Consider the following 24022-nt stretch of genomic DNA (forward strand, 5'->3'; position numbering starts at 1 on the left):
TGTAATAGTTGAGAATACACCAAACCAATTAAACTTTCCGTTCTATTTCATCTCATTCGACTCCACTCCATTTCATTAATGACTTTCGATTTTATTCATAAACTCTCAAACACACTCTTATATATATTGGACATATATGAGAGTGCGCTTATCAATTTAATATTAAAAAAATATTTCAGCAGACATTTTAATAAGTCAGTCATAATTTGATTAAACGACAATAATAACACCAGGACAAATGTTTTAGGGTAACGTTAACTAACACAAAGGACAAATTTTGAGCTCACGTGCTATAGATCACCTTCTTTTTTTCAAAAAAAGGGGGGCATTATGAAAATCATTATAAAATGTATTCATTTCAGAGTAGGATAATATAACTCATTTGGATTAAATTTTTTTAAAAAAAAATCTTTACGCTGTACAAAGTAAATACATGAGAAAATTTTGTTTCATAAAGTGTAAAAAATGATTTGTTTATTTTAAAACAAAGGAATTGATTATAAATTAGACACCTAAAAGTAGGGAACATCTCATGTTTCTAATTATAAATTTCACACTAACATCTTATTTGACAGAGACAGACAGCTATCTCCACTGCTTCAAAACTTTATTTTATTTTAATCCCGCCATTTCTTCATATATACACACACACATATATATTATACAGTTTGTTGGTGGATTCATGTGACTGAATAGTAATTGATACATGCCCAAAAAAAAAAAAGAATAGTAATTGATATTTTTGGTGCCAATCCTGAAGTGGAAATATGAATAATAAATGTAAGTTTGACAATCATGAAAAACCCCATTTTATTGATACGTGAATTAAGAGATGCTCCCACATATTTCCCTAAATTAGGATAATTTTAGATAATCTTGTCTTTTAAAAGTGTGTATAACATTAATGCTATTGAGTGAATCTCCTTCATTATTCTGCTTACTTATTTAGTTCAATGATTTTTTTTTTCCAATCATACTTAGCAATTCGAGAGATGTATGGTAAAAGTTTAATTTTATTATAGCATGGCCGCTGGCAAAATAATAATAATAATAATAATAATATGGCCAATGTTCCTAGATCTCTAAAAGATTTACCTTCAAGTCTCCTATCAATTTAGTTATTAAGAAATAATCACTGTTATTTGGTTTTAAAATTTATGAATGTTTTTACGTCATAAATTCACTTAATAAAAAAAATAGATGAAATATATTTTAAACAGCATCACAGGAAATTTAATAAATTAAAGTGATGAATCAAATAAGCAATTCTTTAAGAAGTCAAACCGATAACTTAGTATTTCTGTTATAGGAAATAACAAAGATAGTTTTTTTTTTCATGCCAAAAAGTAAATATAAATATTTTTTGTAGATAAAAAAATTAGAAATTGACACCTTAACAAGATTTTATTTTTTTTGTGGTCAACCTTAAAAATACTTAACTGCATAATTACGTACGTCGTCGTATATTTACATTTTGAGATGTGGAAGAGAATGGCGAGCCAAGTGCTTGCGGGAAATAAACCGTCATTATATTAACATAACGTCCCTCGAAAGATTCACAAAAACCAAAACCCAGAAAGCTCGCCTGTGAAGCACTCTACACTCTCAAATCTCGTTTACCTACTCTCGCTTTCTCTCTTAAATCCGCACTCAGCGCTACTTTCTTCTTTTCAGCTGTTTCGTTCCCCTGAAATGCTGAATCTTGCGCTGACCCCTTTCTGAAATTTCTTGATCTCCTGCGAGCACAATCGGCCATGGGAAAAGCTGGGGCTCGGGAATGAAACCTTTAATCTTAGAGGCAATGTGTGGAAATTTCAGAGTCTTATAATGGTGGCTGCCATTTCTGAAGCAGCTTCAACTGACCCGCTGAACACCAAGGCTTCCTCGACCCACCGAAACCCATCGAGGCCTCCTCTTTTACATTCAGAGAAAGACAATGGGACTCTTCCAAGAAGACCCAAGGGTAGGCAGGTTTCTTCCAGGTACATGTCTCCTTCTCCATCGACTTCTACTTCCACTTCAACCTCTTCGTCGTCTTCATCTAGGAGATGCCCCTCTCCCCTCCTTTCACGCTCCATCAATTCCGCACCCTCATCGACCCCCGTACCCTCTACGGTGCCCAAACGGTCCCAATCAGTGGACCGTAGGCGACCCGCGACTCCGAACAGGCCTTTGACGCCTGTCCTACGGCAAGGAAATGCCGGTGATGTATCGGCGGCTACGAAGCTTCTGGTCACTTCTACGCGGAGCTTGTCGGTTTCGTTTCAAGGGGAGGCGTTTTCACTTCCGATTAGTAAGACAAAGGCTGCGACACCCACTTCGAGCAATGCCAGGAAGGCTGCAACGCCAGAGAGGCGGAGGTCGCCTGCAGTTAGAGGTAAGGTTGACGGTGGAGGAGATCAAGTCGAGAACTCGAGACCCATGGACCAGCACCGATGGCCGGCTCGGACCAGGCAGTCGAATTCGGGTTCCAATCACTTGTCAAGGAGCATGGATTTCATTGGTGATAAGAAGCTTGTTGGAAACGGATTTGGAAAAGTGGTTCGGGCGTTGCAGCAATCAATGATTGGTGATGGTAGAAGGGCATCTTTTGACGGGGGATTGAGTTTGGATTTAGGCAAAGATGAATTATTGAAGGATGCTCAGCAGAGCTCAGATGTAAATTCAGTAAATGATTCTTCGTTGCCTTCTGATCTCACTGCATCTGATACAGACAGCGTTTCCTCTGGCAGCACTTCAGGAGCACAAGATTGTGTTGGAGCTGGCAAGGGTCGACCTCGTGGCATTGCTGTGTCTGCGAGGTTTTGGCAAGAGACTAATAGTCGGCTGCGCCGTTTGCAGGATCCTGGTTCACCCTTATCAACAAGCCCTGCCTCAAGAATGACAGCTCCTTCAAAGGTTGTTCAATCCAAGAAGTTCACTAGTGATGGCCCACTATCATCCCCTCGAACTATGGCTTCCCCAATCAGAGGAACTGCGCGTCCTGCCTCTCCTAGTAAACTATGGGCATCTACAGTCTCATCACCATCAAGGGGAATCTCTAGTCCAGCACGGGTGAGAAGTGCAGTTGCCAGCTCCATCAATAGTAATTCTTTGAATCCACCTTCAATTCTTAGTTTTTCAGTTGATATCCGGAGGGGAAAGATAGGGGAGGATCGAATATTTGATGCACACACGTTACGGATTCTGTATAACCGATATGTGCAGTGGCGGTTTGCCAATGCAAGGGCAGATGCTACCTTTATGGTGCAGAAACTAAATGCAGAGGTATGGTCATCACGGCTTCAGTCAAGCTATATTCGTTTACTAAGGTTATAGTTGCTTGTGATGATATAAATATCTCAGATTGATTCTTTTTCCTGTCTTAAAATGGTTGCATATGTGTCCTATTCTCTGGAACAATTTAAACTTACGGAGGTTGTCATCATGGTTATATCATTCTATAAGATTTACAAAAGAATGACTTGTTAAACTATAATTGATAAACCTTGTGTTAGATATCTTGCTCTATAGAGTGATTATGTGTCAACCTGTGCTGGTAGTTTTAGAGGCTGGCCTTAAGTTAATGGTTAAAGGTCTTGCTTTAGTACTTTTGTGCTAGATTTTGGATCAATTAGCATTGTTAATCTCATAAAGGATTTGTTGATTTATTATCAAGGTTGTGAAATATTAGAGAGTATTACAAATCCTGCGTTTCGTTCTGATAACTACATTGGATGGTCACTATTTTCTAGCTGTGCATGGTTTGTTTTATTTACAAACGAAGGTAGATCCATTGGAGGAAAGTGAAGAGTGGAGTTCTCTATGTTTTTCTATGGCTGTGATAAACTTATTTGACGGTCATTCATGAGGTTCATTGAATTAGAAAACACGCCAGTTGCTTCTACTATTTAAAGTTGGAGTTGAGTTGGACTTAGTATCTACACGAACAAGTGCTGATGCTTTTTTTGTTGGCAGTGACGAAAATAATAATTGTCAGTGACCTAATGTGTATGATTTCTATAGTGAGTAGTTGTATAAAGATTAAAGACTTTTTCTCTGATCGCTTTTCAGAGACAGATATTATTCAACTTACTTTGTTGAATAGTCTTCCAATAATTTTGAAACGATAATGTAGTGGAAGGACCTTCTTGGAGCCTGTTCTCAATGCACACCAAGTCATGAACCTTATATTTTAGATCTATGACTTCGACCACGGTTCACCATACATAGAGAAGACCAAGTAGAAACAATACTCCATTTTTGCAAGCATACCTGTTTCATGTCTCTGTAGCGATGAATTTTTTATGCTAAATCAATGTTTACGATGATTAGATTTTGTTAATAGTGATTTTAGTGTCTAAATAATAGACTTAATCATACCTTTGTTCTATATATTTTTTAAGGGAAAAAATCTGCATTCATGTATTGTATGATTTTGGCCTTGATCCGTGTACCTGTATTTAGGCTATTCAAAAGGCAAGTTTTGATTACTCGGTCATCAAAAGGCCTTATGATATGAATGGAGGGAAAATTATGCCTAAGTACCAAATTCACAAATCTTTTATTTCTAAGGATCATTAATGCTAAATACTCATCGTTCCACCTGTAAATTTGTGTTGCTTGAGTGGCAAATAGTGTAAAATATATTTCAATTATGAATGGTAAGTTGTTGTAGTTCAACTTGTAAATTTGTGTTATGTGAGTGGTAAATTTAAGGGCTTCTTAATAATTGATTTGTGGATTCGGTCCCTCAATAAAATTCTTCCATGAATGTGTTGTCTTGGTTTACTGTGTGCACTATATTCCAAGGTGTCTTGGACCAGGCTGTCATGGTTATTCAGAACAGAATACAGAATTTGATAATTCAGCACTCTTATCTCCGGCTTTCTAGGTCATGGGTTTTATTGGGTTCAAAAAAATAGTTATGTTCATCATGATATGCGTCAAACCTCTTGGCCATAGTTAGAGTATAATAAAGTTGCACATGGACGTTCACCTAACTGTTTGGACTTGTTTAGGGAGACTGGAACCCCTCAAATAAGAGGTTATGGAGTAAAAGAGTGAAGAAGAGAGGGATAGAGAGAAAGTGGTCGGTCCCACTTCTGCCATGTGAGTCCTAAAAAAGTTGGGCCTACCTCATTCTCTATCTCTCTCTACTTTGCCCCTTTCCCCTTACTTTGGGGTATCCAAACTCTTATTTAAGTTGGAATGGTCCTTTGACATGATATCGGAGCCTCTATGACCAAGCTGTTAGGAGTTTCATCCTAGTCATTCTCATTCTCTCATCCTCTATTACCATTAAATTTAAGTTGACACAAGATATGGTGGTCTTGTGCTTTGTTTGCAGTTCATACCCAAAGGGCTTCCATTTGAGAGGGCATGCTATAGATATCAATAAAGCCAATTATGAAACTTCACTTAAAATTTTAAACTTTCTGGTTGAAGTGGTCCTTGACAACCATGTTGACATGACATAGTTTGATCACTTAACATTTTCTGATATGTCCAGAAATCATTATGACATTTGATGATTTTGTTTATGGTTTTCTGGTGCTTGATTTATTTTGACAATATCTTAAGTTTTTATCACTGAGGCAGTAACTCTTTAATTTGTTTTTCTGCAGCTAGTTTGTAGTTGTACATCTAAAAAGTGAATTCATATTTGGATGGAAAATGGCTGATTTTTTTTTCCCCCCTTATAACAATTGTACTGATGTACAGTTGCCTATATTTTTTAATTGTATCAGAGGCATTTATGGAATGCGTGGGTAACGACATCAGAACTACGGCATGCAGTCATACTTAAACGAATCAAGTTGCTATTGCTGAGGCAAAAATTGAAGTTAACTTCCATCATGAAGGGACAAGTAAGATTTGGGATTTTGGTTTTAAATGATTACCTGTGTAATTAACGTTTTTTCCCCCAAATCAAGTTTCAAAATTGAAGCCCAGAGCCAGGCCCGCCAATATGCTGGGCTGCCTGGGCCTTTTTCTTTTAAACAAATATTTTGTTAAAAATTATGAAATGACCATTGAGAAAAAATTTTCACACGAGTATCTGTAAAATCATATTAAGCTCAAGATTTTCATGTGTCCTTAATTTTTTTCTTTTTCTTTTTAAATGAGGGAATTGAGCTGGGGGGTTGTTTGGGTGCTAGCCTCGCTCCGTATTTCTTTTTGTCCTGCCTGACTTGGCGTGATTGTGGCCAGACCAATTGGGCAATTGCAACCTTGTCTTATGCATGTAACTCTTGAAAAATGATGCACATGATAAAATTAAAAGATACTTCTGCACCATTGGATTTGTTGAAAATGGCTGCAATGGTAGCTGATGTTTCTGTTAGTTAATCACCTTACAACAAAGTACAGTGTTTGATGATATTTTATCACAATAGACTGCTGGTTAATTATCTTTATTGTTCATCATAAATGAAGCTTTTTTGCTTGGTCTTATAGATTTCTTATTTGGAAGAGTGGGCCCTTCTAGAAAGAGATCACTCCAGTTCTTTGGTTGGAGCAACTGAAGCTTTGAAGGCCAGCACCCTCCGTCTTCCTGTCATTGAAAAAGCAATAGTATGTGCCGCTACCTTTTATTTTAAACACTAATCACCATTTCAAAGTTGTCTCTCAATAATCACATAATGTTTTCTTTGTAGGCCGATGTACCAAATCTGAAGGATGCCTTGGGGTCAGCAGTTGATGTCATGCAAGCAATGTCATCCTCAATCTATTCTCTTTCATCAAAGGTAATCTTGGTTTATTTGCTTCCTAATGTGCTCCTCCAGTAGAGGGCGTGTGTTTCTATCAATTGTCAATATAAGATGTGTTAATAAGGTTATGACAAAGCAAATTTCGTATTGTAAGTACCCTTTTTTTGTTTTAGAGTTGGGACTTAGGTTAAGGAGTCATGAGAAACTCAGAAATCCTGAAAGTCAATTTATTTACACCATCCACGATAGGATTGGGTCAATAATCAAATAGATATGTAAGTTCTCACGAAAGTACCCGAGTCTGAAGATGTTATACTTGTCTAGAAGTCTTGCTTCAGTTGATTGGTTGGTTCGATTATTGCCTCCAATTTATCAAGCCAAATGAAGGCAGTCGTGCTTTCATTTTATCTCAAGAACATTATAATAATTTTTTGTAAATGTTGATTAAAATTGTTTTTTTATGATATAAAACATTATCGCACTTAACTTGTTTTCAGAATATAACAATTAACCTTGTGATCTAGCAGCTATTAACTTCTCCTTAACCCTTATCACCTTTTCATCTTGTTAGTCGAGTTTTGATGGACTCCGTGATATTTGAGACCAAGTTATGTAATGAAGAAATAAATGGCCCAGAGAGATGCTAAATGGAGTTAAGTCTACATAAGGAAAAGAGAAATGAGGCCTAAAAGGAGATTATGTGTGATGTAGCGGAAGAAGGGCACAAGAGGATCTATCAAGGGATACCACTTTTGCCATGTGATGCATAAGTGGAGAGAGAATATTCAGGGTGGAGGATACCTAGCCTCTTGAAAGCCAGGAGTTGGATACATTTTCATCTCTTTTATGCCTTCCTTTCTCCTCTGTTCAAGGAAAGGAAGCTTTAATTCAGCTACATGAATAATATCAGAGTTAGGGGTTCCGTTAAGTTTATTTCGCTAAATATTTATCTTAAATTCAGTCAAAGATTTTGTGCTGTTGTCTGTTAGGTTTGTCACCCCGCCAAGTAGAATAAGGGTTACGTTGTTGTTGTTTTTTTTTTGGTTAAATTTGTCAAAATTAATTAGTTATGCATTGAGGAGTTTTGATCTAAACTGATCTTTAACTATACTGTCAAGTCGCCTACTTAATATGAAACATGGAACATTTGGTGGTTCTAGTTTAGTTAGATGCACATGTAAATGTCATAATTCAGCTTTCTTTCTTTAAATTAACAAGGCATTTCCTGATTTGCGGTAATTTTCAGAGCGTCCTTTGCTGCTGTAGAATTTGTAGACAGGAAGCTCAAATAGGTGTTTTGCTAGTTTCCTATATGCACCATACAGTTTTGAAAATGACTAGCCTTAATGCACTACACATAGTGGGCAAAGGTTTATTGTTATTGTAATGTAGTTTATTACATTGGATGCTTGATTCACCCAGACAAAGTGAGCAAATCAAGCTGTAGTATTAATAACGTAGTTGGTAAGCTTTTGTCTTAGACAACTGCATACACGGGAAAAACAAACCTTCTTTAGTGCACAGTGGCTGATCATCAATGATGGAACCAGCTGTTGACAAGTCCGTCCCACATATTTCAAGTCCATTAAATAACTTATTATGTCTGATTCAGCTGTTGCATTATTAATTTGTCACTTGTGGCGAAAACTTTTTTCCCCTGGGTGACCTAACCTAACGTTATTGTTTAGATCCATCAGTAAAATGGATGCCTTCTCTTAAAACCTAACTATTCATAACCTAGAAGATGACCGATTTCAAGGGTCAGTGGTTATGCTGATGGGCAAATGAAATGGCATGTAATGTTGTCATAATTACAGGATATTGACATTAGATTGAATGATATGATAAAATATAAAAACGTGGTATGATATGCATGATAGTGAGATATCTTTTTTTGGTTTTTAGGTAAATATGATACTTTAGCAAGTGTTGTTTGTTGATTTTTTTAAAAATACCCACACACACACACATATCTATGGCTAGGTTTTGCTTGATTCGGTTGTAATCCACTGGCATGCTTGAATGGCAGATAGTGAGGGAATGAAAGGGAATCCAATTTGATTTTTGGCCTGTGGGAGTTATATAACAAGGAGGAATGGAATAAGACATTTTCAAAATCCCCAAAATTCTTTAATGCCTTCCAACTGTTCATTTACAAATCTCCAAGCCTTTGTTTGTTTCTCTTTTCGGATTTTTGTGGAGTGTTATTAGGAGGAGAAATGAATTAATTTGCTAATATGCCGTTTATCTTTTATGAAATTTCCATATCGAGTAACTAAGCCATCTTCATTGCCCGTCCACAAGGTATTGATTATGGGTAACATGCCTGATTGTGTGTGTGTTTTTTTTTTCTAGCTTTTGGATAACTGTAGAGAATCCACATCCCTTTTAGATAGTGTATATTGAATGTTCAAAATGCATGTTTTTCTTATCTTATTTTTAAAATGATTGATGTATAGTTCCTTGAGCAATCCCTTGTGTCTTGATAGAAGTAGCCAGAATTATTGGTGCTTGTGTGTTGTTTATTTCGCAGCCACCAAGAGCTTTGTTTTGCTTTTCACTAATATGGTAATAAACCATGTAATATCCTGAGAATCTTCAATTAGTTCTAAAGGAGTTGAGGAGCGAACATTTTCAGAAGACTCTATAATGGAATTGAGTAGAGATCTTTAGTTTTTCTTTTTCTTTTTTTGACAAATAGATGTCTTTAGATTAAATATACTGTTTTGTTTTAGCCAAACTAATATTATCTCTTGTATTGGTATTTATAAAGTCATCTGCTTCTGGCAGGTGGAAGAAACTAACTCCCTGATGGCAGAACTTGTAAAGGTGACTGCAAAACAAAGGCATTTCCTCGAACAATGCAAGGATTTCTTGTCATCTTTAGAAGCTATGCAGGTAATCTGTCTTTATCAAGTTTTCTCATCTAAACACCAAGACATAAAAACCTGCTCTTTTTTGAGTTCAATATGTATCCTACACTGGTTAGTGAAATGGTGTTTCAAATTGTGCTCCTTCCATTTCAAAATAACTGTCATTTTGGAGTTTTAGTTTCGTAATATAATTGTCGCTTTATAATCTTGATGGAACATTACTTATTCATTCTCGTATCATTTTATCCATAAAGTTCTTTGTCAAGCAAAAAAATTTGAAAATAATGGCAAGTGAAGTCTAAGTGCCTTCCTTGAAATAACTTGTCACTGTGATGAGATTTTACTCAGATATCATCAGATTTTGCCACACTCCGAGTTGCTTAATAATTTTGTTAATACACACACATGACTACAAATGAAAGTTATTTTGAACTGTATTTAAATACTATATCTCATCCTGTGGTAATGTTTATGTTGTGTTTTATATCCATGTCTGATCCATAGCAAACCCAATGCTCCTATCAGCGTGTTAAAAAATATATAATATATAATATATATATATTCATTATCCCAAAAGAAAAGGATACTTGGCAATGACAATGCAGCCTTAGGTTCTCATTAATCCAGTATAAGTATTCTCATAGCTTCTTTTTCCTGGTTTATGAATTATAATAACAGGTCAGGGATTGCACCTTAAGAACACATATAATACAACTTTGTCGTGTTCGGACTACTGGCTGCCACCTGACAACACGTGTGTAGGACTGATCTTTCTTGACTCCTCACTCTTACTGCTAACACTAACCAGCTTTTTAATTTCCCACGGGTGAAGATGACACAGAAGGTAACGACAATGGAATATGGAGCTGATAGCTTAGCTGGTTTTTGGTTTTCTGTGTTTACATTTTTTGTTTTCGGAACCTAATATGTTCCTGTTGAATGTCGTGTGTAGTATATGTTGTGTATGAATATCATCATCACAGGAAAAAGAAAAAGGTGACCTTTTTTTCCTTCTGCTTCTTTGTTAGGTAGTTGGAAGCAATTCCCTTGGTTCAAGTGTATGTATATAATCAACTAACCATTTGTTTATTAGGTAAATTTGTGGCCAAGATCCTTCACTTGAACACCAGTCCTTGCTGTTTGATTATTGTCGTTATCAGTTTTAGCAACCTCAGGCCTAGATTATAATTCTCTGCAATTTTATACGTGGACTGTGAAATCCTAGCCTCTCGGGGAGATCAAATGATTGCACAAGCATGATGTCCAATCTCAAAATCTTGAACAGGCGTTGTTGTCGAATCATACAAGCATATTCTACTATGAATTTCACCTAGAAGGCTGTTGGATGCTGTTCTTGAGAATTTTGCAGAATAATCCTTTCTTTTACGGCAACATCATGCTATTTTATCAGGCATTCGTCTTCGTAAACAGGACTTTGACGGTTTAATTACGAAATTTCGAGTTCGATTCAAAAAATTGTATTTAAGAGAGCTATTTTAATCGAGTCTAACAATACTTGGATATAACTCAATTAATAGTTATTGAAAAACAGCATTCCATTCATATGTATGCTTATACGAAAAATGATCAAACTGCTTCTAACAATTTTTATCTATAATAGTGACATTACATTTTTACTAGAACAGGTTCGCGTTTATCGTGATGAGATCCTCTCTGACTGCATGCAAAAGATAATATAAACACGGCTTTTAAAATCGGGAAAAAGACCGAAAAATATACTTTGACTTCAAAATGCTAGAGATGTCCGTCCAATTTGGAAAATCTCGTTTTGCTCTTATCAGATCAAATTGGGATTATTTTGTTAAATGAAAAGATAAAACTGCCCTCACTAGATACAAAACGTGGGCATCGCGTTAAGCTGCATACGAGATGAAGATAGGCAGGAAGGAAAAGAGAGAAACATGCACAACGGAGGCTGCTCGAGAGTGACGAGAAGGTGGTGATTCGAAAGGGTAAGTGTTTCTTTGAAATCATATGACTCTTTCATCCTCGTAGCATCACTATAACGGTGTGTTTTATGGTTTTTGATGGTCCTGCGTTCTGCATAAGTCATTGAGGGTTCAGAGTAGGTAATGTGTGGCATTACGTAAGTACTGTCACCAAGGATCTGGTTTTAGAAAAATACCTTTATTGAAATTGTTATTTCCTTTAACTGTGTTGTTAACTATGACAAAAGCTGCAAGAGGAGTTTACTTATTGCTCATGTTAGATATTCTTTGCCTTATATTTTATGTTTTAAGTATGATCTTCATATAAACTGAGTTTTAAAAATTGGTATTAATGATCATTTCTTTTTATGATAGTTGTTAAAACTTATAATCGAGGTGTTAAAAACTTATTTTGGGGTTGTTGTCTGGTTTATTGAAGTTGTGATGTGGTGGGTTTATTCATTATTGGAAATATTGATCCATAGACTGGAGTTGTACAACGCTTAACCAAAGTTGTAACATGGGTTTTTTTTTTTCCTATCTCGAAAATGCTGTTGTGAATACACATACTGAAGTGGTAAATATATATAAAACTGTTGTAAATCCATACACTGGAATTGTAAAATTCTCCCCAGATGCTTAAACAGGCCGTCCAACCAAGGTGTAGGGAGGTAAGAAACCAAGTGGTTAACAGGTATACCCGAGTTGTTAAAATATTATACTGAAATTGTTAAATGCTTAACCGATGTTGTAAAATGGGGATATTTTTTCTATCCTGAAAATGCTGTTGTGAATACCGATACTAAAATTGTAAACATATATAAAGATATTGTTAATCCATACATTGGAGTTGTAAAATTCTCCTCTTCTCTCTTCTTCCCCTTCAATCGACTCCCACAATGTATCCCTTCGGTCTTTCTTTTCTTTTCTCTTCTTCCACGATGACCACAGCACCACCAACACGCTCTTCCTTCTTCTCTTTTCTCTTCTTCCACGGTGACCACAGCACCACGAACGCGTCCTTCCTTCTTCTCTTCTCTCTTCTTCCACGGCGATAGATTCCTCCTCCACTCCCTTCTCCTCTCTTTTCCATTCTTTGTGCTGTCGGTTTCAACCAAGCATTCTCAAGTTAAACCACGCCTCTCTTCCCCTGCTTTTTTTTCAAATAATACAAAGGGTAGTTTTGTCTTTTCATTTAACAAAATAATCCCAATTCGGTCTGATAAGACCAAGATGGGATTTTCCAAATTGAGCAGACGTTTCTGGCATTTTGAAGTTAAAGTATCATTTTTCTGTCTTTTTCCTTTTAAAATCAGTGAACACGTCAAGTAATTCAATTCTGCTCTCAAGCAATACCTTCCCCAGAATGACGTTTTGTACTATTTTGTTATGATCATCCGTGACAAACGAATTATAATGTCTCTAGAAATTTTCTCAAAACACAACTCATACATGACTACTAGCAAGCTTGGTTTCATGTTAAACGATTTTGATAGTTTTTCTTCTTCTTTTTATAATTAGATTTCGATACTTTTTATAATTAGATAATATAACATTAAATACGCACTATGGGTGGCAAGCCCACAAGAAGTTTTTTTTTGCTAAAACATATGTATCTTTTTATTAGAGGCAATCTAATGACACTGTCAGGCACTAAATATGATTATCTTTTCCAATAGAGATTTGAATCTTGATTCGTTACGTTATGAGAGATCAGCCTCTTCTGCTAGACCTAATCCCTATAGGTCAGCCCACAAGAAGTTAGATAAACAATGTTATTGTAACTGGTAGATTTTGCCAGGTAAAGCATAGGTAATTCTTTTATGAATTAAGTTTAAAATTCCATAGTAAATCAAATCAACCATGGGTTAAATGTTTTCTTAATCATATGTCACACTTTTCGTAGTTTTTTTGTGATTACCCTTTCTATTATATCCTTGTCAAAATACAATCCATTAAATATTATTAAAGATAAAGATCTTAATTCCGTTTTATCGTATAAAGGTGCTCAATCAAACTCTCTCTCCCACACACAGACATGTGATTTATTTGGGTGCTTATCACCCAATTGATAATTTGATCAGCGCTAAATCTGTACCGTCCAAATAAATTTGACTATCCAAATTTCATATGATTTATTTTTCATATTTTTAATGGTTTGTTAGTTTAATATGTACAAATTATAAAATAAAGATTCTTTTTGTATGATTTTTCAACCAATGATTTTTTATTTAAATATTACTGGTTAAAAATTTTAAATTTAGATGAGCACCACACTCACCAAGACTGACTAGTTTTGTGTGTGTAGACTGTAGAGAGAGCGAGAGAGACGCTATTTTATGTTCCAATGGCTTTATTTTTTTAATAAAAGACAAAATTACTAAGATTAAAGGTAACAGTTTTTAATACAAGGTTCGTAAAAGAGCATAAATCTAAATCAGGAAAAGAATCGAAAGTACTAATATTAATAGAAATTACGGTAAAAGCTTTTTATATATGTTACCTCTGGTTCTTAATATAAAACTTTGTTGTTTATTTTTATCCTAAGTATAAGACCCCAATATATTTTATCTCTCATATTTATCTAATCTTTCTCAAGTAGTCCTTCTAATAATAGTAGTTCTAACCCATAAACTTGATTGGTAAAGATATTTTAGGAAAGACAACACATATTTATAACAAATAACTAACTTAACTTATTTTCTTAATCTAGTCAAATGAATTAACTAGTTCTTATGTTTAGGACCATTTAGGACCGAAAGTAGTATTAAGAACATCCTGAAAACAGTTCCTTGAGGGATAGAGGCAGTGATAATGCTGAGCTTGTGAATGGAAGAGGCTGGTTGGAAATGTTCCAATGGCTTCATGTTCCATGGAATTTTATTATCAGTAGAATAGTCTTAGGAGTCTCCTTTCGGCACTGCCCTGTAGGCTACTAGTCCCAAACGAGGTCGTTTCATACTCCTCCGTGGACGGCGTCCCCGCTCGCTGCTTCTTCGCCCTCTCCAGCATCTTCTGACCACGTGCTTGAAAATTCTCCCTGTCGTCCATATTAGAATCACTCGTTACCTTTCTCTTTAACATCACTGATGACCTTTCACCTTTCATGTGCTCCCTCTGATCGGTAGAACTATTCATGGCCGACCCGAAACTCTCATCTTCCGCCGGAACTACTGAACCTCCGCTGCAGCCACCAAAAATGGAGAAATCCGGAGGGAGTAGTGGGGTCAACGGGCCGCCACGGAGCACCGTCTCCACCGCCAGCTGGCAGAGATGCCAATTCCCGGACCAGAGAAGCCCCACTGCTCCATTCACTGGGTTTAGGGTACGTCCCAGCGCTTCAAACAACAACGACTGAAACAAATCTGCCATCACCAAAACCATCAAAATCAAACATACAAAATAGTGGTATTTATTTCTAGTCTTTTATCGGTCAATTATTCCCAAGTTAACTCACCTGTTTCGCAAGAAAACCTCACCTCTCAAGAATAACTTTTCTTTATCATCACGCACACTTATCTTCAGAGAGTATAACAGACTGACTCTCGTTCAAATCAAATCGTTTATACTATACAGTTAATTTGTGATAGCTATATCATCTCTACAGATAACTTCTATATATATATATATATATAGATAGATATAAATTGAGGGGCACGCAGCACACAGGCACACACACACACATATTATAAGAAGGAGGAGGAGGGCGAGAGAGAGAGAGAGCTGACGGGGTCTTTGGGAGGAGGAAACGGCGGAGACGAAAGACATGAGGCGGGCACGGCCGAAGAACTTGGCGAGGAAGACGGTGGCGTGGGCTTGGGCTTGAGGGCCTTGGATCCCCTGAAAGCAATGCCGGAGCATGCACTCGTCGCTGCATCGTTTTCGCAGAACACGACAACCGCTGCAACTCATTTCTCCGATACTCCAAGATCCTCAATATATATATATATATAATACAACCCTAATTAAATTAGGGTTTGTCTAACCACACAACTCCTCAAAACAAGTACCCTTATACGCTAAAAGAACACAATGGATTTTCAATGCGAAGCAACAATGGCATGTGTGTGTCTACATATATATATATATATATAGAGAGAGAGAGAGAGAGAGAGAGAGAGTTACATTGTCATAATTATCGATGTTGAGGAAGGAAGATTAACCAGTGTTAAGTATTAAATTGATATACAAAAGAAGATGGGTTAAGTTAGGAACTACGAGGTGCTGGGTACTTCCAAAGAAGCGGGTGATAACGGCTCTGGTTCTCCGCAAATGTTTGAATCATATGGTGCCCTTTGATTCTCTTCTTCATAATTCCAACAGTTTTGGACTCTTTCTACTTATATTCTCCGCATTCATTTTGATCAGTTCAATATATATATAAATATATATATAATTCATTCATTTTCCAATCACGAAGTTGTTGACTAACTTCTGTAGCTTGGAAAGTCTGGCATGGAATTTAATGGTATTTTGTTAAGCGATTGGAAGTTGTTTTTTATTTGTTAACAGGAAAAAAGAATTTTATCTAAAATAGAGAAAGCAAAAATCAGATTTTTGTTACGAAAGAGCTCCCACATGCAATATAATTCACAGTTTTACACCAACCTTGAGTTGGTGCATTTAATACTATTTTGACATCTAAGACTTGTGATTAACAGTGGTTGTGGTTAATACTTATAAAAAAAGATTAAAAGTATTTTTATGATCTTATTTATAAGAAACTAAAACTATCTATTTCAAGTATATACATGATAGAATGTTTATTTGTGCCTTCGGTGAAATAGAGAATTCTAATCACAATGTACTCATAGTTTCTTCGTGTAAGAGTTGTTAAAGTCCATGAAATGAGGATATTTCTGAAGGAGAAAAAAACCATATCTCTAACATATTTATAGATCCTAAATAATTTTAACTGCATTTCTTAATCTTAATAACTTAATTGTTTTATCTATTCGTTGCTTGTAAAAAAACATTGGAAAAAGTGTATTACCGTATATCTACTCATTTGATAAGGAAAAAAAAATTCGCCCTTTTAATGCAAGTCACCTCGTTAAATTTACTATGTGAAAGTACAACTTTACCCTTGCTTGTTGTTGTGCCTATTGTTATTTTCTTGAAAACTATAGATGTTATAAATAGAGATAAAATTAATAAGTTATTAAATTTTAAGATAAAGCTGATCAGATTAAAAAAATTTTAGACTCAAGAGAAATATATTGAAAATGTCTTATAAATAGGACTAGAGGAGTATAATTTTTTTGTCCTATCTATAAGGTATTAAGAGAAATTTTTTGTATGAATGTATAATTTTACCTTTTATTTATTATTATGTTGGTTTTGTTTAGATGAGATATAATATATATTAAATAGGGATAAAGTTGAAAAGTTGTTTTCACCAAAGGGAGAGGGTTCGATCCTAGGAAGTGCCACTTTGTTGTGGCTCCAATCGCGGCGTTGGGGGAGGCATCACCACAGCTAAGTGGAAGCGACCTCTTCTGGGGCTAATTCCCATGTGGTTAATGCCCTTTAGCCAGGGGGAGGTGGAGGCATGTGTTCTCTCCTGCCTGGTCCGTAAAGTCATGGAAACATGAGTTAGGTGCCCTGCCCTTGGATCGTGGGTGAGCCCGACCCCTTTCCTAAAATTTTATTACCAAAAAAAAAAAGTTGAAAAGTTGTTAAATTTAAATAAGAGTTAATGAAGTTTAAGGTTTTTCTTAATCTATGTGAAACATGTTGAAAGTGATTTATAAATATGATCAGAGGATTACTTCGTACTCCCTCCATCCTTTATTATAAGATCCTTTTAACTAAATTACATGGTTTAAGCAAATAGTATAAATCAGTTAAAATCAATTAATATATAGCAAATATAATTTTTTTCAAATATACTCCTATATATAAATAGATAAACATGAGAGAGTAATAGTGAGATAAATGAAAAAAGAGAATATATTAATTACATTAAATTAGGAATAAAATAGATAATAATGTATTAAATGCCCAGACAAACTCAAAAAGGATTTTATAAAAGAGGACAGGCCTATTCAACAAATAACAGTTGTAATAAAAAGAGACAAGAGCAGTGTGTAAAGACAACTGTAAAATCATGGAATTTAAGGTAATGGATTGGATTGAGAAAGGAAAACGATGAAGATGAGAAGAGAGAAGAAGATGGTGATGGATTGGATTGTAATGAGACACAGAAACATAGAAGTTGGAGCCATTACTTAAGTTGGATACGTGGCATCTCTATCCAACAATCAACACAATTAATTACTATTCTTAACAAACCAGAAATTATTAAATTACAGTGTTTAGCGTTTAATCCAATGATTAAAGAACCGGACCGAACCGGACGGTCGGACCGGTTGAACCGTCACCCGGACTCGTTAACGGCTCGGTTTGGACCAAAAAACCGTTCACATAGTTGAGCCGGATTGGACCGGAGTTGAGCCGTTATTAAGCCGGAAACCGGAGTTGGACCGAGAACCGGAACGGTTTTCAGAAAACCGGACGGTTTTTTTAGCCTGACTGAAAAATACTAAAAATTTTAAAAAATAGAAGAAAAATAAAAAAATTGATCCCCTTAAATATCCTAATATATTTTTAGACTAGTTATAACCATATAGTATTATTTCATTGAAAATTTCATATATTGTGGTGTTAAAATCGTGAGTCGCTAGTCTTTTTGTTTCGATATTTGATCTATCTTTTAAAAAAATATTTTGATTTGAATGAATTGATAATTTGTAATATCATTAAATATTTTAAACATACATAAAATTAAATATATAAGGTTTTAGTCCATTTTCAATGATTTTATTATAATTTTAGATTATTTAAATGCATTTCTAAATTATTTAATAATTTGATATTTTTCATATATACTAATTATATGTATATAATATTTTTTAAATTAATTATTGCGTCACCGGTCTGACCGAACGGTCCGACCGATCCGACCGATTGAACCATGACCCGTTGATCTTTCCGGTTCGACTTCCGGTCCGGCTTTTAAAACATTAGTTTAATCCAACAAAACTAGGATTGTTCGCGGAAGATGCGAGCCCAGTAGTAATAGGTTAAAACTCCTGCAAGCTCATAGTTCGGCATTTTGTGCCTATCATCAATTGTGTGGTTAAAAATTAAGAGACTCCTTAATTGTTTTATCTTAATGAGCATTCCTGTAATCAAACGGAGAATCAACTGTTAATTTTGTGAATAATGTGACTTATTATAAATTTTATATTTTATGTTTCATATTAGTAGTATACGATTGAGATGATGAATTAATTGATTGTTAGGAGCAATATTAATTGAGCAAGGATTTTGGTTTGGCCAAAAATAAATGAGAATTTCACCTTGTAAAATTAATGATTAATTAGTTCAAAGTATGAGTCAGAAGATTATGCTATTAGAATTAAGCGATAGTTTTTATATGTTAATCTATGAATTTGATATTACTTTTTTTTTTTTTAGCCTGACTATGAATTTTGATATTACAACTTTTGTATACAAAAATTTATACTTTAGGATCACCATTCTATTTAAGTATCATAGGACCTAATTGAAAGTGGCTATCTCACATATTTTTTTCTCATTTACAAAGCTCACTGGCAACTTTTATTGAAGAAAATCGAGTCTTTTCTACTTACCCGATTGTGCCGCTTACCCAATGAATATTTTGTAGCTATAAATAGTAAATATACTCTGTTAATTGCTTAATATAAAATCTGAATAATTAATTTATAAAAATTGAAAAACACTAACTAAATTAATTGATTGTAAACAAAATATGTGTTGATTTTTTAAAAAATATAATTTTTTTGCCAACCCTAAAATATAATAATTTTAATCATATGCATTTGAGTTAACTGCATGTTGATCAAAACTCTTAATATGTGCCATCAATATGAGTAGTTTAAGAACAATTTATAAATGTAAAAAATAAAGTAATTGAGTGCTTATATCTAAGACAAAATCGAACACCCATCTGGCTCCTATGTGAAGGAAAAATGGAGAAGTTATTAATATTAACCAAGGTTACAAAGCTATGGATGAGACACATTCAAGTTCTTTAAAAATGTTTACTTTTAACCATTATCTAATTTAAAACAATAATGAGTATAAATTAATTGATGAAGGGTTAATAAACTATAATTTGATGGTCTAAATATAGAGGTTGCTTCGAAATAAACGTTTGAATGGAAGAATTGACTTTATATTATGTTGTTAGTACACGTATACGTTTTGTTGTTTCAGCAACACCAATGTGGCTGCCCCCTCCCTTGACAGAAACAAGGTGTGGAAATTTCCAGAGTTTCTTTTCTTCATGCCGCATCACAATTATGTGGCCTTTTAGAAAGTTAAATGAATTTGATGTTCTTAACGTTAAATCATGCTAATAACAATTCTACCTCCTGTCCTTAATATAAGAGTTAGTTGACTAATTTGAATAAATTAAGAAAATTAGTTAAATATTTATAATAAATGTGTTGTCTTTCCTAAAATACCCTTACTAAGTGTCATTTGATGAAACATTTAATATGTACTACTATTTCAAAGACTACCTCAGAAAAAATGAATAAATATGAGAAACAAAGTGAATTAGAGTCTTATATTTAAAATCAAGTTAAAAATCAAACTAACTCTTATATTAAGAAGCGAAGGTAATAGTGTACAACAAAACCATAGGCGTGCTATTAGTACTGCTATCTGTTAATTTCAAATTTGTAATTTGCTCACTTCAGTGTTTGATTGGAAAGGTATTGTATTTAATAATAAAACACTCCGGCAAATGATAATTAAGACCTCATTAAGTTGGGGCTGTTTGGTTCAACAGACCACTAAACATTTCGGAAACCTTGCTTAAAAATGAGGTTGTATGTGGGCGCTCGTGTTTTTTTTTTTTTTGGAGAAAAAATTTTAAAAAAAAGGTTGGACTTATCTACAATTCAAGAACAAGAAACTAACACTTAACCCACCACCAGGCACGTAACACTTCTGGCTAATTAATTTAAAGTGACAGGCCTTGGCTTTGAAAATGAGGTTTTGTGTTTTTTGTAAATATGATAGGCATGTAAGTTTCTTTGGTTGGGTGAAATATGACAGAAAATTAAGACCTTTAAGCTATTAATTTCAATTACAAATTTTCAATTATTTAAATTTATTTGAAGGATCATTGAAAGACAACCTCATTCCTAGTCATTCCTAAGGGTATCACCTAATTTTCATAAGTAATTTGCCTAGAATTCAAAATTAATCCTATGTGACTTCAGTAGTCAAGTTATGGGGGGAAAAAAAGGGTTAAATTAATTCTGCAACTTGCTAATGAAACTGCTAAAATTACATATAATCTTAGGGGTGCTTCAACCTCATTTCCAAGCAAGTGATTTGGTTTTCACAAATAATTTTACGGTCAATTTTGGGTCCATTTGGTAGGGCTTTTAGAGAGCTTAAAAGCAGTGTAAGCTCGATTGGTCAAATGATCCTGTTTGGTTGGGCTTAAAAAAAAAAGTAGTTTATGGGATTTAAGCTGATAAACGCACGTTTTGGCCCAAGCTATCTTTTGTGGCTTATTGGATTAGTGTAATGGCTTATTTTTTTACCGTTGAGATACCTGTCGGCCAATATGTCCCTCATTTCTTCTTGAAGTCTTCCTGAAGTCCCTTATTTCTTTTTTCTTCCTGAAGTCTTCTTTCCTTTTTTCTTTCGCGTCTGCTCTCCATTCTCCGCGAGCCCTCATCCTGCCTCCTCCGTCGCATCCTCACCAGAACCACTGAGAGTTGCCGTGAGCTCTGTCGCGTCTCCTCTGTGAGGTCATCATGTTGGGTGTGGCTTCGAATGACCGAGAGCCTAGTCCTTCACACGAGCTGCCTCCCCTCATCCTCCGTCGGGTCGTCACCAGAACCACCGAGACTTGGTTGCCGTGAGCTCCGTCGCGTCTCCTCCGTGACAAGAAGCAACTTGGGTGTGGCTTTGAGTGACCGAGAGGCTGGTCGTTCATCACGACTCCACCCTGTCGGAGCTACTATCGGCGTCTCCAACCCAGGTTGCCGCCGTCAGCTGGTCCATCTCAGGTGTGCGTCGAAGATCTTAGCCTCCTATTCAAACAGAGTGTCCAATCTACCTCTGCCAAACTTCGATTGGTCTGATCTGTGCCAGGTTGGCCGATTCCCATATTTTTGTGTTGGTTTTTGGTGAATGTAGGAGTGATACGCTATTAATCAAAGCATGTGGAGTTGTGTGTGTGTGTTAATCTGTTGTGAGCTGATAGATTGACTGAAATCGAACCACCGTGCTGTCGTATTGTTTTCTTTTTTGGCCTGGTTTTGTGCTGTGTTTCAGTGTATTTCATCGAATTTTTGTGATCAATGCTTAATGACGTTTCTTGATTTTTAGATCTGAGTTTTGGGCCAAACCTTGTGTTTTTATATGTCATTACTTCTCCATCGTCTTCTACAATTTGAACTATATTTTGCTATTATTCTTTACGCGTTTGAAATGACCCTTTTAATTATAATTTATGCGAGAAATTTTATATGGATTTACGCAAATAATTTCAATAACAGCCTTATAGTTATGCTTTCTTTGCCAAAAAAAAATCATTTGCATAATTAAGCTGTGGCGTGATTTGCGTGTTCTTTCTTTCCTTTCTAAATGGCGTTTTTTGGCATTTAATTTATGCTTATGCCCTCTGGCCACTGGCAAACCTAACTAGTAGTATATTCTTGATAGTTATCCAGAAAAAAGTGTGATTTTTTAAATTTTGTTGTTTAGTAAAATTAATGATCGCAATAAAGTGTGGGTGTAATTTGAAAGAAGGGTATTTTCAAAATGTCATTACTATTTTCATGAGTATTATTAGTTATTCAAATTATTGCCTTTTTCGGGGCCCATGTTATAAAACATTCGACGTTCACTGGAATGGAAATTGTTGTTACGAACCCAACAGAAAAGAAAAGAAATTAGTCCCCAGTGCAATCTGAGTCCTCTGCATTCAATTAAGGCTTCAAAAGTTTGAGAAAAAGAATAAAAAAAATATTACAGATTAAATTTATGAAGATTTTATTTTCAAGATCAAAACTAACCTTTTAACTAACTTTTTACCATAAGATCAGATGAGTATTTAGGTCAACATAAGAAAAGAGAATTTTTTGAAGAAAAAAGCAGTAAGATGGAAGGAATGGTTAAAATAATTTTTTTCATTTCTCTAAAATTTTAAATTTTAATTTACTTATTCATATTAAATTATTTTAATTCCATTGTATTATGTCAAATTATTTTTTTCCATTTTTTATTATTTATTAAAACTCATGCCTATTTTGGTCATTTTGCAACCAAACTTACTTTTACTCAACCATAATCCAAATAACTTTTTACCAATCTCACTTTTGTAAACGGGCTTTTCTGAACTTCAATCCAAACACAATTCAGCTTATCCAATTTAGCTTTTACCCCACTTCACTTATCTATAAACTGCTTTTTCAATAAGCAGTTTTTCCAATCGCTCATCCAAACGGGCACTTTATGTGATTTCGGTAATTTAGGTTTGAAGAAAATAAAGTTAGATAATGTTTAAATCTGACCCACTCAAATAACAAATAAAAGAGAGAAAAGTTATAATAATAACCTTATATTTTAATGTTATGAAAACTTTCCACCAAGTGAGAGGCGGGAAATTCAATCTTCTACATAATCATCAAGCAAGCTAGTGCATGCCCCTCTAATTAAAAATAAATTAATTAGTTTTGAATGATCCACTAAGTGTCGCATTTAAATTGGTGAAAACACTAATATGTAGTAGTTTAATAATACACGTACACCCTCTCTTTGTATTATTTTCATTTTATTTGCTGAGATATCGTACGGCCTTTTTTTTTTTTTTGGGCCAATCAAAAGAAATCATATGCGGCGAATGATTTGAAAGTAATTGACTAAATCGACAAAAACTAGCAATGTACAGCAAATAAATCAAACCAATCATACGATCATTTTTCAGTCCTCACACACACACACACACACACCCACCAAAAAGCATTTCTGAAAAGTTGGTATTTAGTAATCATAAAATAACAGGAACAATGCATAGTTGTAAATCGATCAATAACTTGCTGTTTATTATACCATTTTAAGAGAGAAAAATGAGTGACTATTTCAAACTACTATCTTGATTTTAAACAAAATAAACATTTTACGAGGAATTTTTTTAATAGAAAAAAGGAATTAATTAACAAACCCACTAATATGTATAAAATCACTATTAAATAACTTGATCTACTTATAATTTGTCAGCTGCAGAGAATCACTAGAATAAGGGTATAGTTGAAGTTTTGATGACAATGCTGAAGCTGATGCCATTAGATTCCTTTCCTAGGAGTAACTATTACTACCATTAGGGACAGGAATACAGAATATAAATACCGAAGGATTACATCTCCATTCTTCAAAATACACTGCTCTTCTGAACTATTGAACTTGGATCGCTGGAATCACTTCAAGTGGT

At 34.8% G+C, this 24022-nt stretch overlaps 2 protein-coding genes across 5 annotated transcripts; one reads left to right on the forward strand and one right to left on the reverse strand.

Moving 5' to 3' along the window:
• Positions 1-1579: 1579 nt before the first annotated feature.
• Positions 1580-10734, forward strand: LOC114753489 (QWRF motif-containing protein 2-like). 4 transcript variants are annotated; one of them, XR_003741007.1, is made up of 8 exons: positions 1580-3267; positions 5730-5849; positions 6439-6555; positions 6639-6728; positions 9483-9590; positions 10244-10409; positions 10518-10561; positions 10659-10734. XR_003741007.1 is itself a non-coding variant. In XM_028942167.1 (6 exons), the coding sequence occupies exons 1-6, from the start codon at positions 1828-1830 to the stop codon at positions 10325-10327; spliced, it is 1959 nt and encodes a 652-aa protein (XP_028798000.1). In that variant the 5' UTR covers positions 1580-1827; the 3' UTR covers positions 10328-10734. The 4 variants fall into 4 exon arrangements, 1 of the variants encoding a protein (XP_028798000.1); XR_003741005.1 differs by having other exon boundaries at positions 10244-10561; XR_003741006.1 differs by having other exon boundaries at positions 10518-10734.
• Positions 10735-14400: 3666 nt separating this feature from the next.
• Positions 14401-15426, reverse strand: LOC114753490 (LOB domain-containing protein 39-like). The gene is made up of 2 exons (XM_028942168.1): positions 15243-15426; positions 14401-14879 (listed from the first exon to the last, which is right to left on the reverse strand). Exons 1-2 carry the CDS (start codon positions 15424-15426, stop codon positions 14401-14403), a joined length of 663 nt encoding a protein of 220 aa, XP_028798001.1.
• Positions 15427-24022: the final 8596 nt, after the last annotated feature.

Source organism: Neltuma alba, unplaced genomic scaffold, assembly GCF_004799145.2.
Source record: "Neltuma alba isolate B1F8T4 unplaced genomic scaffold, ASM479914v2 tig00007957_pilon, whole genome shotgun sequence".
NCBI lineage: Eukaryota > Viridiplantae > Streptophyta > Magnoliopsida > Fabales > Fabaceae > Neltuma > Neltuma alba.